The 15,049-nt window shown below is 45.7% G+C and overlaps 1 protein-coding gene across 1 annotated transcript in view; it reads right to left on the bottom strand.

The window, feature by feature from the left end:
- Positions 1-12,569, bottom strand: part of TCF25 (transcription factor 25) — a 66,886-nt gene extending 54,317 nt beyond the window's left edge. Inside the window, exons 1-6 of the mRNA XM_030204618.1 lie at positions 12,368-12,569; positions 11,052-11,225; positions 9,994-10,062; positions 6,460-6,584; positions 5,220-5,285; positions 4,954-5,036 (exon numbers count right to left, since the gene is read on the bottom strand). Coding sequence (XP_030060478.1) covers positions 4,954-5,036; positions 5,220-5,285; positions 6,460-6,584; positions 9,994-10,062; positions 11,052-11,225; positions 12,368-12,514 — 664 coding nt within the window. The 5' untranslated portion in view covers positions 12,515-12,569. The remainder of the gene's footprint in view (positions 1-4,953; positions 5,037-5,219; positions 5,286-6,459; positions 6,585-9,993; positions 10,063-11,051; positions 11,226-12,367) is intronic.
- Between the last annotated feature and the right edge of the window lie 2,480 nt (positions 12,570-15,049).

The following is a 15,049-nucleotide window of genomic DNA, read 5'->3' as shown; positions in this document are numbered from 1 at the left end:
TTTCTGACAGAATACCATTTTGTTTAACCCTATATGATCTGGTGGACAAAAAACAACCCATAAGCCAATTAAAAAAAACTCTTACCAGTGATCCCGATTCTCTCCAATTCAAAGAGTAAAATCTAATGATCCACTAAATTGAAAGCAGAAGAAAGGTCAAATTGAAGAATGAGAGCTCTGTAATGCTTTTCTAGAGTCAGGAGTGGTCCCAGATGACTGGAACAGGGCCGCCGAGAGACTGGGCTGGGCCCGGGGCAAGGCCGCCCCTACCACTCCCCCCCCTGAGATCGCCGCAGCCACTGTTCCCCCTCCAACCCCCCCCCCCCGAGGTCGCTGCCGCCGCTCCCCCACTCCATCTGCCACCGGGCCGGGCCCCCTGCATTGAAATCGCAGTCTCACCTCCGTGAAAGCAGCGCTGCAGGCAGCAGAACGCCTCCCTTCGGCCCTCCTTCCCTCCTTGCGTCTCTCCCTCTTGGAAGTTACGTCAGATGAGGGCGAGACACAGGGAGGTAAGGAGGGCCGAAGGGAGGCGTTCTGCTGCCTGCAGAGCTGCTTTCACGGAGGTGAGACTGCGATTTCAATGCAGGGGGCAGACAGTCGACGACGGACAGCAGGTGGGACTGCGGCGCTGGGCCCCCCCTTGAGGCTCGGGCCCAGGGAATTTTGTCCGCCCTGCCCCCCCCCCCCCCCCCCCCTTGGTGGCTATGGACTGGAGAAGAGCAGATGTGATCCCTTTCCACAAAAACAGAAATAAGGAAGAGGTTGGGAACTACAGGCTGGTAAGTCTGACTTCTGTGGTAAGTAAATTAAGGGAAAGCAGAGAATACTAAAGTTTTTTGGAATCCAATGGATTACAGAACACGAGGCAACACAGTTTCACTAGAGGCAGGTCTTGTCAGACAAATCTGATTAATTTTTGACTGAGTGACAGGAGAGTCGGATCAAGGGAGAGCACTACATGTAGTGTGTTTAGATTTTAGTGAAACTTTCATACGATTCTGCATAGACTATATACACAGAGTGCCCTCAGTATGAGGTCTAAATTGGCTGACTGGGTTAGGAACTGGTTGAGTGGAAAGCAACAGAAGGTAGTGCTAAATGAAGCTCACTCTGAGGAAAAGGACGTTACACTAGTGGTGTGCCGCATGGTTCAGTTCTTGGGTTGGTTCTTTTTAACATTTTTATAAGTGAGGTTGCTGCTGTTTGGTACGGTTTGTCTCTTTGTGGATGATACCAAAATCTGTAATAGGGTAGACAACCCTGATGATGTCAATAACATGAGGAACAACTTAACGAAGCTAGAGGAATGATCTGGAATCTGGCAGCTAAGATTTAATGCTAAGAAAATACAGGGTCATGCATTTGGGCTGCAAAAACCTGAGGGAATGGTAGAGTTTAGAGGGCGAAAAACTTTTGTGCACGAACAGGAGCAGGACTTGGGTGTGATCGAACGTAATGATCTTAAGGTGGCCAAACAGGTAGAAAAGGTGACGGTGAAAGCTAGAAAGATGCTTGGGTGCAAAGGAAGAGGAATGGGCAGTAGGAAAGGAGGTGATGACGACTCTGGTGAAACCTCATTAAGAATATTAGAACTATCACTCCAAGGGACATCCACGTCTAGGTATCCAAAAGGTACCTCGAGCTAAATCCAAATTGCACAGGAACCTCATCTACAATTTGCTGGAATATGAGGGGCTCGTGGGCTGTGAAGTTGCACAGGACCCTATATACACTGTAGTGTGATTTCATTTGCAGTCTCCAGCTGCTGATAAGAGAGGATAAACCCATACATCTGGAGGGGCAACAAAGAAATGTCAAATATACAACAGCATGACAATCACACAGAAAAATCCCCAAATCACCTGCGTAACAATTCAAATAAAAATAAGTAAACACATCAAAATCATGCAAAAGCCTCAGTAAAACCCAAGTCTTGCAGGCCCTTCTGGAACGCTAGTCAGTTTAAACAGGAACTAATCTGTACAGGTGCCAACCACATCATGAAAACAAAAACAAAATCTCTTCTCTGTTTCCATCAACACGATTTCGGAAACAGCTACTGAAGTCAGCAGACCACCTTGAGAAGAGATTTAAAGCCTCTTAAGTTAAAAAAAAAAAAAAGAATCTCTCTTTTAAATGTGTTTTATACATGACAGAAAGAACTGCTTTTAAATCATGTAACGATGTTATCATATCTACACTCTGTAAGCCACATTGAGCCTGCAAAAAGGTGGGAAAATGTGGGGTACAAATACAATAAATAAATAAATAAACCATAACTTTACTCCAAATACAACTGAAACTTTATCACATGCTAAAGAAAAATGACAGTTCAATTCTAGCGGCAGTTTTTTTACACATTCTGCTAGAGCAGCCGTTATCTTACAGAGCCCCATGGAAAGAGCATTACAACAGTCTAACCAAATAAGACAGGAATGAGCAAAATCTTCAATTGCCAAATATGGTTGTAGATTACGATCATCCTTTACTGAAAAGGCAAACTTGATGTGCATGTGTATAGATAGAACCAAGCACCAGAAACCCATCTGATCAACTCCATGGTTTGATCAAAGCATCTGGACATCATGATACTTGCATGAAATGTTCCTGTAAGACAGAGTCACCAGCATGAGCTCAGCATTCCTCACCTGCTGCTGAACGCCTGCGGTACTCAGAGACACAAACAGCCCAGGCTGCAGCTAAAGCATCATGATACAGATTCCCTGCTAATCACGAAGTAGAGTGTGGCTTTAATAAGCACAGCTTGGAAAAGGAAGACTCTCCATCTCACCAATTAGGGGGGGGGGGGGGGGTCCCGATCTCCAGGCCTGATACCGCGTCCAGACAAAATCTGGAGGAAAGCCCACCATTCCTGGACCGTCATTAGGCCCTTTTGTGCCAAAAACGGAGGCCGCAGGCCCAAAAACAGCTGGCTCCACGGGCTGCGTCAGACTCAAGATGGCGGCTGTTCCCGCCGAAACTGTTCCCGCTGACAGCGGCCCTGCCTACGCTCCCGCTGACCCGGAGACTCCCGACACCATCGATCCCTCCGCGGTCAAGTCGGGGGGTGCCGCAGCCACCTTTATAGGTGCACCGCAAAGCTACACTGAGCACCCGGCGCCTCTACCCCTCGCCACGAGCACGCGCGACATCGGAGGAGCTGGGCCGCCATAAACCACGAGGGAAGGGAAAAGCTGTTCCGCAAACGCGGCAAACCAAAAACTCCCTCACACTGCAAAAGCACTGAAGAAAGCGCTGCTCTCTCGTTCCAGCAAGGAATCGAAACCCCCGTTCGGTCCGCTGAAAATAAAGAAATAAATGCCCTTAAAGGCACAGTACTCCAACTCTGGCAGCTGGAAATTGTAAGGCACTCAAGGCTACAATACTGAGAAAGCAGCCGAGGCACAAAGCTGCCAAGCAAAACGAAATAGAATAACTGACCTTAAAGGCACAGTACTCTAATTCTGGCAGCTGGAAATTGTAAGGCACTCAAGGCTACAATACTGAGAAAGCAGCCGAGGCACAAAGCTGGCAAGCAAAATGAAATACAATAACTGACCTTAAAGGCACAGTACTCTAATTCTGGCATCTGGAAATTGTAAGGCACTCAAGGCTACAATACTGAGAAAGCAGCCGAGGCACAAAGCTGCCAAGCAAAACGAAATAGAATAACTGACCTTAAAGGCACAGTACTCTAATTCTGGCATCTGGAAATTGTAAGGCACTCAAGGCTACAATACTGAGAAAGCAGCCGAGGCACAAAGCTGGCAAGCAAAATGAAATACAATAACTGACCTTAAAGGCACAGTACTCTAACTCTGGCATCTGGAAATTGTAAGGCACTCAAGGCTACAATACTGAGAAAGCAGCCGAGGCACAAAGCTGCCAAGCAAACAGAAATAGAGAGCAGCACAGGGGGAGGGACCCAAACATAGGTGTAACACCCCAGGGGGAAAAAACTGGGCCCCACCAGACCCAGGGCCCCAAAGCACTTTTTTTTTTTTTTTTTACACACACGTACAGGGTACTGCAACAGAATAAAGTTTGGAAGGAAAAAATCCTACGACCCAATGACAAACTACCTCACCAGATTATTGGAGACTGCACAGGCTGTCAACTGCTACCTCTGCTGAGACTGAGAAAATACTGGCTAGTGGAGGTTCTGCACAGGTTATATATACAGGCTTCAAAAGCTTAGTGTTTTCTCAGTCTCCCTCTGCTGGTAGGAGGACATAACCCACGCGTCTTGACCGGTCTGGAGGGTCGCTGAGGAAACCACTACATTATATATACTTCCTTGTGGGGAAAAACCAGCCAAAACAGTCACTTTATCAAAAAGTTTTGGAAACGTACAAGAAAACTTTTACCTAAGGAAGCAGAATGTGTCATAATCTAAAAAGCAAAACTTTCAGAAGAGCACCGGCCACCCAGCGTGCCCCATTTCCATCCTACAAGGCAGCACTAACAAATCAGCACGCTTGATGGAACGCAACATGAAAAAGCGACGGCCAAATAAGAGGACTTCTACTTTGTGGACTACAGCTAGTACCAGTCACTAGTGACGAGAGAATTCTTACACAGTCAATAGAAACCAAAAGGTGGTTTTGTACCATCAATCTGAAGAGAGCCTCATAACACAGGACAAACGCTTCTTGAGAAAAAGTGAAACGTTTATCACACTGCACTCTATGTTTAAGCAGGTTCACTAATACATTGTGTTTTCATAAACAAAAATTAGACTTCTCTTTTTCCTGCTCGTTCCACTGCCCTCTACTATATGTGTCTCATGGTAAAAGCATTCAAATGACGACACGAGGGTCCTGTACTGGTAACCCTTAGTTGTGTGCATCACCAGGTCGCACAGAGGCCGCAATCTCTTCCTCAACGTAAAAGTACATTCAGCAGCCTGAGGCTAACGGCTCCCCATATAACTAAAGTGGGCTGTTTCTTTACCTGCTTTAGTGTAACGTGGCCAGGTGTCCTTGGCGGTGGTCAGCCAGGTGCTCCGGTGGTACTGCCTCTGCTTCTGCCTTGGCCTATGCAATTAAAAGATATATCTTATGTTGATTTCTTTTTGTATAAACTTCATCTATACTAATATTTTGAAATTAGTATCTGGTGTTAAGATGATATTTTGAGAGGAAAGAGAAGGCTGTGAAAGATTCAGCCGACAGTATGAATTCCCCATTCATGCAAACAAAATATATTCTGCTGCTCACCTCTGATCTCCCAGAACTGCTCGGGCACCAAAGTACCTCTTCAACTCTGTCTCAGGATTCAAATTTCTAGAAGAGATAATTAAAATCAAAGACTGCATGAACTCTTCGTTATAAACTACACTGGCTCCCCATTATAGACCGTATTACCTTCAAAATCTGCTCTTTGACTCACAAGATAATATATGGGGAAGCCCCTGCCTACATGCTCGATTTGATAGATCTTCCATCAAGAAATGCTTCGGAGACTGCTCGATCCTACCTTAATCTACATTACCCAAGCTACAAGTCTGTTAAATACAAACTGCTCTTTTCTTTTTTAAATGTTTAAATATTTTTTATTAACCATCATCACAATACAACCAATGTATTCTTATCCATTTTCCACCAGTTTTTATCTCCCCTCCCCCACCCTCCCACAAACTGCTCTTTTCATCTTCTTTCTCCTATGTAGGCCCAACGAAGGAATCTAAAAGTGATTGACGACCACCAGCTATTCAAGAAATCCTTAAAAACATTTTTATTCGAGAAAGCATATTCCCCCAATTAACGCTCAGTCTTCACCTTCCCCATATTACCTATACCCGTTTAGCCAACATGTATTGCCCTCATGATCTTTCCCGTCCTTCTGACTTTTGTGTCATTACACTCCTTATATTGTAACCTTTTGTAACATCGTAAGCCACATTGTGCTCGCTCTAGTGGGAAAATGTGAGGTATAAATGTATCAAAAATAAACTATTCTGTCTGCCTGCTATACAATATGATCAAAGACTCGAATACAAAAAGGGCAATTCTATACGTGGCGTTTAGATTTACACATACTAATTTAGAGCCTATGCACATAAATGATGTCACTAATCAGCATTTACATGCACTGAATGCTAGGCATCATTGTATAAACAGTGTGCTTAAGTCAAAAAGCATAGCATGTCATGGGCGTATTACCTACTGATGCGTGTACACTTAACCACGCTGACTTTCACCTGCCTTTGATATGGCATAAGTGTCTGTGCCAAACACTAGGCATGTCAAAATGGATTTATGCTACTTTAGTCCCACAAGACCAGGCTCTAGACTGAGCTGGTGAGGATGCCGAGGAAACCAGAATTGAAGAAAGCATGTGACAAACATGATCGATCTCTGAAGGAGAAGTGGCTGAACAGAGTGAGCTGCTGGTGTGGACAGACATAATGGATAAGCCATATGGTCTTTTTCTGCCCTCATTTTCTAAATTACTAACCTGTGTTCAACGTAGAGAAGTGGCCTGCAGTCCGTATTTGAAGAGCTCCGAGACTGGAATAACAGACCACTACTACTTTCAATCTTCTCCAGAATGCTATCAATATCTTCCACAGTCACATCTCCCTAAAAGAAATCAACCAGGCACCCAGTTCATTAGAAATTAAATTCTCAACAAATTGGCTCCATCAAGGCATAGCTTTATCCCATCTTTGTCTACCCCTGTTGTTACCACATAAGTAGATGTTTGCTGGAAGGGAATAGCAAGCTCTGTGTTGAATTAACATTATAAGGTGTAACTTGTCAGCTCCACAATATCCCGAGAGTGTGCACAATATTTCATAGAATGAGCCACTACGGCACTGGCCCAACAGAATTTAGCACTGCTTATTGCCCCTAACCTCCTGTCACAAAATGCCTAGCTACCCGACTGGTGTTATTCTGCAGCCACTTAGAGGGACTAGCCCCAGCACAGCTCAAGTCCGCCTGCACCTGCTGCTTGTACTCTACACTAGTACCCTCCTCCCACCGACTGGGTCACAACCGCCTCTGGGAGAGTCTCCTGCTCTCAAATTATCCCCACACTCTCCCAGTGGTCCCACAGTTCCCAGAAAGCACTCACAGACCCAATACACAAACCACTAGGATTTTTTATCAGTCCAGACAGGCAGAGGCAATAAACTGAAAACGAATGCTTATTGCCTTTAAAAACTGAACAATAAACCAAAAGAAGTGCAATCAGCAAACAATAACAGGTAACTGAAATATGGATTAATTATAACACTAGCTAAACATTTGTTTACTTCCTAGAAAGTACCTGGGAAGATCAGGGCATATAGCTCTTCGTCAGTTATCGAATAGAACTGTTTTTTTTTTTACGGAGCTTCAGCAAAGAGCTCTCTCTCTTTTCTCCCAGGCTGAAATTGAAGCAACAGAGAGCAACAGCTGGGGAATTTCAAACTCCAGGTCAATCAGAGCCCAGTCAACAAGTTTTAAAAGTATACTGCTCAAAGAACTGTAGATTCACATCTTACTGAGTGAAACTAAAAGAGGGTATTCACTTTCCTATAACAGCTTTAACATAAAACATGTACCACCTGCTGGCCAAACTAGAGAAACACACTTTAAGATTTAATAAAGGCAATTTTACAGGTTTAATTTCCAACATTTTTAATGAAGATGAAATAATCATAACAGAGTACGTAGTTCAGTGTATGCAACTTCAACACTACGTTTGCTCAACATACATAAACATCCAACAAACCATCCTCTTGTTTTCATATTTCCCCACCCCCCTCCCTTCCGTCTCTTTACAGCTAATCTATGTTCAATTCAGAAGGTGTCACCTGGTCAGGCAATGCACGATAAACAGTACATACCGCCCCAATCTCTCTAGCCATCATTGTGTTAGCTATTATTCAGCGTTTTTAGAATTATGGTTTGCGTTCCCTGCTTCCCTTCCCAACCCCCCTCCCCGCCCTAGTCTATCTACTCTCCTCCATTTGGCAATTTTACAGGTTTAAAATACACTGTGACCAGCTCAGGAGACAGAACCAGCAGAGCTCAGCATTCCCTGCTTTCTGCCTTTCTGCACGGTTGACATCTGAGTGACAAGGGAAAGAGAAATGGGACTTGATATTCAGCCTTTCTGAGGTTTTTGCAACTACATTCAAAACGGTTTACATATATTCAGGTGCTTATTTTGTACCAGGGGCAATGGAGGGTTAAGTAACTTGTCCAGAGTCACAAGGAGCTGCAGTGGGAATCGAACTCAGTTCCCCAGGATCAAAGTCCACTGCACTAACCACTAGGCTACTCCTCCACTGTGCAGGCTGCCAATCCCTGTGGGCTTCTCCTTCCTCTACTCACTGTTCGAAGCAGAAGCGACACTGGATCCAGCTAACCCACAATGAACTAGAAGGTTGGGTAGTCATGGGTGAAGGGGGGGGGGGGGGGGGGGGGGGGTAACAGCTAGTAAAGCAGAGGGGTGTTCCAGCCCCCTCTAGCAAATAGATTCAAGCTCATTACCCTCTCCAATAGCACTTCTCCACTATCTCATACTTAGGGGTAAGTATTTTGAGGAAGCTGAGGAATGTCTATTCAGTTCATTACCCATCTCTATTAAACAATTTTTAAGAAAGATTGAACTAGATTGAGATTCCACTCTCCATCATCGAACATGAGTCCATCAGTTAAGTCCATCTTAACTACCCCAACTTGACATTTCGTCCTTTAGATTGTAAGCTCTTCCAAGCAGGGACTGTCCTTATTTGTTAATTTGTACAGCGCTGCATAACCCTAGTAGCGCTCTAGAAATGTTAAGTAGTAGTAGTAGGTTAAGCTGAATATAGCCCCTTGATTGCTATTCACAATGGTTCCTCTCGGGTAATGTCTCCATATGAGTTAGTTTTGCTTCTCCTGTGACAGGAACGAAAACTCATTCCTAGACCAGGGTAGGTGGCGTATGATCTCAGTCTCTCAAATTTACTGCTATTGCCCACTTTAGTACTTCCATCGTGTTAACTAGAGTTTCCCTTGGGGGCAATTTCTCCAAAAGGGGTTAGTTCTGCACATACTGTGACAGAATGTCAAAGCCAGAAGGATACTTGGGTGCATAACGAGAGGGATGACCAGCAGGGGAAAAAAAAAAAAAGGATAGTGGGGTTCCCCAGGGGTCCCCTTCTGGGGAACTTAGATAAATTAACAAATCACAGACTTGGGCGATATGATTCATCTGCTGAAGAATGGGTACACCTTGACCTGTTATTGAGGGATAATTAATGAGACCAGGTATTAGAAGGGTGGGACAAGAGTTGGGTGGGTACTGGGAGGTTTACATAGGAAAGGGATGAGTGCTCTGAAGAGACTATGGAGTGCTTAAAAATTTTGCAGAGTAATACAGTATGGGGGGGAATCGGGTGGGATTGTTGGGGGTTTGGTTCTGTATTAGGGTGAATATTAGACAGTTCATGGTTTTCCTGGTTGCATATTACAACTGATCTTTGTAGTGCTCTTATAAAACTTCAATAAAAATTTAAAGTTAAAAAAAAAAAATTTCCTGAGGTGGATTGTGTTTTGGCCAGCCTTTACTTCTTCTTCTATGTGTGCTGCCTTTGTAGAGGTTTTTTCTGTTTTGCTGTGCCTGCAGACTCAAGCCACCCGCAAAGCTCAACTTGGAACCAGAGATTGAAAAGTGTGTCCATCCACCTGCTAGAGACAGAAAATACTGAGGAGCCAAATTGGATGCCAAGAGAAATATGTCTCAGCTCAGGTTTCTGTCTCCAGCTGCTGGTTGATGGACACAACTATCCCACAGATTCTGAAATAGTGGGAAGCTATGTATTGGAAACAGCATTTGTATGAATAATTTTTTCCCCTTTTTAATGTCCACAACTTTTGTCCTGTGATCTAAAACAGTACTGAGAACATGTCCCTCTGTAACCCATCAAGTACATGTGATATCCTGCTGCTCTGGGAAGACCTTTATCCACTCACCCAAAAAGGACACAAAAATATCTCCTGCCAAGAAAGGTACCTGAGGTTCTCCTGCTGTGTGTTTCTTACTTTTCTTCCTCTTCTTTTTCTTCTTTAGTTTGTTATCTGACTATAAAATAATTTAAAAATATTACAGCATGCTTTTTATACGTTCCTAGAAATGCATAACATGCACAGAGAACACTGTGGAAACTGATTACAGAAGTTTCAAAAGTCTTTACGTTTATAAAATACATCCACACATTCTCTCGCTAATCCAAACACCACCAACAATATCATCTTTTCACTGTCAAACTATCATCATCTTTCTTAGCCTAAGGCAGCAGAGTTTTTATATTAGCTGAAAGATTTGTTATAAGAAGGAAAAAAATATTTATAGTGTAAAAAAGTATAACCTAGGAGAAAGTAAAGCAGAAAAAAATCCCAAAACCCCACCCACAAATGCTGCAGAAACAGAATACCACAAGTCATTCATTTTCAGATCTCATTGCTTCCTGCGCTCCCCATCTCATTTGCTGATGACACAATGCTATTCAAAGTTCTTAAATCAAAAGAGGATTGTGAAAAATTACAAGCGGACCTTAAGAGACTGGGTAGACTGGGCATCTAAATGGCAGATGATGTTTAATGTAAGCAAGTGCAAAGTGATGCATGTGGGAAAGAGGAACCCAAATTATAGTTACGTAATGCAAGGTTTCACATTAGGAGTTATCGACCAGAAAAGGGATATAAGCGTCATCGATAATAAGTTGAAACTCTCTACTCAGTGTGCGGTAGTGGCTAAGAAAGCAAATAGAATGTTAGGTATTATTAGGAAAGGAATGGAAAACAAAAATGAGGACGTTATAATGCCTTTTTATTGCTCCATGGTGCGACTGCACCTTGAATATTGTGTTCAATTCTGGTCACCACATCTCAAAAAAGATATAGTGGAATTAGAAAAGGTACAGAGAAGAACAACAAAAACCATAAAGGGGATGGGACAACTTCCCTATAAGGAAAGGCTAAAGTGGCTAGGGCTCTTCAGCTTGGAGAAAAGACTGCTGAGGGAAGTTATGATAGAGGTCAATGAAATAATGAGTAAGCAAGAACCTATACCTGTGTGTTATTTGCCACTTGCTCAAGGTCTGCCACCTCCTCCTCTTCTCTGTGTCCATTATGTTCTGGCTTTCCACATTCATGCTCTTGCAGACCTTGCCCTTTTGTCCTAGAACCCACCACTTTTCTTTCTGCTGGCGCTCTCTCCTCCACATCGTCATCTGCATTGGTTATCTGTACAGAAGAGCGAGGAGAAAGTAAATGTAAATCTAAAAAAGTACATTTCTTTCTTTGCATTATACATCCTTTAAGTCCTGCAGCAACAAGAGCAATGACAGCACTCATAGCCCTACGTAATAACATGCACCAACCCTGTAGAGTGTACATAGCGGAGGAGCAGCCTAACAGTTAGTGCAGCGGACTGGGGAACCGTGTTCAATTCTCAGTGCAGCTCCTTGTGACCCTGGACAAGTCACTTAAACCTCCATTGCCCCAGGTATAAAAACTTAGATTGTGAGCCCACTAGGTAGTAGAAAGTACCTGCATATAATTTATTTATTTATTACATTTGTACCCCGCGCTTTCCCACATGTTGCAGGCTCAATGCGGCTTACATAGTAAATACAATTACAGAGTTTGGAGAAGAATATTACAATTGTAGTAAACGAGTAGTTATAAGGTTTGAAAAAATGTGAATTAGATGTAAATGCAAGCAGAGATGGGATAACAAAAGGAAAAGAGATAGGGAAGGTTAAGGAGTAGGAAGGATGGTAAGGAAAGATAGATATAATATGTACAGCACTGTGTATGTCAAGTATTAGTAATAATATTAGCAATATTACATACCCATAGGATCCATGATACATACCACACACCAAAATGGAAATACAAGTTATTACATTGGGCTATTGGTGTATGTGTGCACATAAACATGGGGGAGGGGGGGGGCTACTACATGACGTGACCCCACACAAAAAAAAGTATTTGAACTGTCCTTCATTGGGAACTGTATTTACTACTACTTAACATTTCTAAAGCGTTACCAGGGTTACGCAGCGCTGGACAATTTTAACATAGAAGGACAATCCCTGCTCAAAGTGCTTACAATCTAATGGACAAATGTAGAGTCAGTCAAGTAGGGGAAGTCAATTTACCCTGTATGAAGCCTTGACATTTGTTTTACTAAATGTCTTTGTTTTGGAGGATTACCAACTTTCCATTTTAATACTGACAAATCAATTTTCCTTTACAACTGGGCGCCTTATGCTGGGCTTCACCCCTTTAACCAGACGGGTTGATCCCCAGAGCTCAAGCAGTGCCGAAGCCAAAGCACCCGAGTCACAGGCCCCTGACCCCTTCCAGCCTCTCCTCCTCACCAGCTCGTACAGGTTACTGACTCCGCGCTCGGCCCTCAGCTTGCTGTGTCCGCCAGTGTCAGGGTCCACCGGCTCCCCGTCCGCCGGACCCAAGGGCTCCTGACCCCGCTGCTCCCCTCGCAGCCTGCGGAGAGCCCTGCACGACATGGCCCCCAGCGGAAACAGCAGCAGCAGAACCCTACTACTTCCGACAGCCCCAATGCACATGCGCCAAGCCAGTCAAAGGTCATGCGGGCGCATGCGCATACTGGTTACCAAACCAGGAAAGAGAACAGGAAGGCGGCATGACGTCAAGGCGTTGAAGCCGGCTCAGCCGTCATCACCGTAGACCAAACGAGAAAAGAGTGAGACCAGGAAACGGCATGACGTCAAGGCGTTGAAGCCGGCCCAGCCGTCATCACCGTACACCAAACGAGGAAAGAGTGAGAACAGGAAGCGGCATGACGTCAAGGCGTTGAAGCCGGCTCAGCCGTCATCACCGTACACCAAACGAGGAAGAGTGAGAACAGGAAGCGGCATGACGTCAAGGCGTTGAAGCCGGCTCAGCCGTCATCACCGTACACCAAACGAGGAAAGAGTGAGAACAGGAAGCGGCATGACGTCAAGGCGTTGAAGCCGGCTTAGCCGTCACCACCGTACACCAAACGAGGAAAGAGTGAGAACAGGAAGGCGGCATGACGTCAAAGCGTTGAAGCCGGCTCAGCCGTCATCACCGTACACCAAACGAGGAAAGAGTGAGAACAGGAAGGCGGCATGACGTCAAGGCGTTGAAGCCGGCTCAGCTGTCATCACGGTACACCCAAAAGCAATGCAAAGAAACCTAACAGCGGTTGCGTGCACGTTGGCCTTTATTGTTGGCAGCATTTTTATCTGATCGGTGAGAGTAGTAATTAGTTCTGAATTGTAAATAGTGTCATTTGGAGGGGCTGGTTATACTCCCTGTATTCCTGCAGGAGATGTTTTCACCTAGTAAAGGGCCACCATCTGAGAATCAGGTGCTCAGTATTCAGAGTTTCTAAGTATAATGTTTTGGGTTTTTTTTTAAACAGTAATCAGGTTGAAACTTCAGAGCATTTAATATATTTTTCTTCCTATGCGTACATCAAAAGATAAAGATGGTATGTGGGAACTTGCTCCTTTGGTTTTCTGGAATGCAGTGTTATATCTCTATATATAAAAGGCACCACCAATGTTCTAAATGAAACCTCCAGCCAGAAGTGTGAAGGGGGAGAGATATCCGGTTACCCCATGAGTGTCTGCCCCGCCATCGCTCTCTCTGTAACACAAACAGTGAAGGAAAACACAGCAAAGCACGAAATCAAATCGCTCTCTCTGTAACAGTGAAGGACTCAGAGGGGGGAGGGGAGAGAGCAGAAGCCCTCACTATCTCTGTAACACAAACACAGCACAGCTGGAAACAACACTGAAGGACTCCGAGGGGGGAGGGGACAGAGAGCAGAGGGGACAGACAGCACACTCCCACATGCACACAGAAGAAAACCTTGGTAGGGGGTGGCAGGGTAGAGAAGGGAGTCGCTGGGTATGGGTGGATGGAGGGGAGAGAAGGGTCACTGGGTTTGGGTGCACGCAGGGCAGGGGAGAGGAGGGTCACTGCTGGACATGGGTGGATGGAGGGCAGGGGAAAGGAGGGTCACTGGGTATGGGTGCATGGAGGGCAGGGGAGAGGAGGGTCACTGGGTATGGGTGCATGCAGGGCAGGGGAGAGGAGGGTCGCTGGGTATGGGTGCATGCAGGGTAGGGGAGAGGAGGGTCACTGGGTTTGGGTGCATGCAGGGGAGAGGAGGGTCACTGGGTATGGGTGGATGGAGGGCAGGGGGAGAGAAGGGTCACTGGACATGGGTGGATGGAGGGCAGGGGAAAGGAGGGTCATTGGGTATGGGTGCATGCAGGGCAGGGGAGAGGAGGGTCGCTGGGTATGGGTGCATGCAGGGAGGGGAAAAGAGGGTCGCTGGGTATGGGTGCAAGCAGGGCAGGGGAGAGGAGGGTCACTGGGTATGGGTGCATGCAGGGCAGGGGAGAGGAGGGTCGCTGGGTATGGGTGCATGCAGGGTAGGGGAGAGGAGGGTCACTGGGTTTGGGTGCATGCAGGGGAGAGGAGGGTCACTGGGTATGGGTGGATGGAGGGCAGGGGGAGAGAAGGGTCACTGGACATGGGTGGATGGAGGGCAAGGGAAAGGAGGGTCACTGGGTATGGGTGCATGCAGGGCAGGGGAGAGGAGGGTCACTGCTGGACATGGGTGGATGGAGGGCAGGGGAAAGGACGGTCACTGGGTATGGGTGTATGCAGGGCAGGGGAGAGGAGGGTCACTGGGTATGGGTGCATGCAGGGGAGAGGAGGGTCACTAGGTATGGGTGCATGCAGGGCAGGGGAGAGGAGGATCGCTGGGTATGGGTGCAAGGAGGGCAGGGGAGAGGAGGGTCGCTGGGTATGGGTGCATGCAGGGCAGGGGGAGAGAAGGGTCGCTGGACATGGGTGGATGGAGTGCAGGGGAGAGGAGGGGAGAGAGAAGAAATGCTGGGCATGGATGGAGGGGAGGGAAGAGTGAGGAAGGAGATGAGATTAGGGAAAAGGAAGAGAGGAGAAAAACTGCACATGGATGAAGAAAATAGGCAGAAGCTGAGGACCAGAAACGAAGAAGAAAGGAGGAAAGGAAAGAAATA

The sequence above is a fragment of the Microcaecilia unicolor genome, chromosome 5 (genome assembly GCF_901765095.1).
Source record: "Microcaecilia unicolor chromosome 5, aMicUni1.1, whole genome shotgun sequence".
NCBI lineage: Eukaryota > Metazoa > Chordata > Amphibia > Gymnophiona > Siphonopidae > Microcaecilia > Microcaecilia unicolor.
Note: the sequence above shows the minus strand (reverse complement) of the source record. Positions and strands in the feature narration are given on the sequence as shown.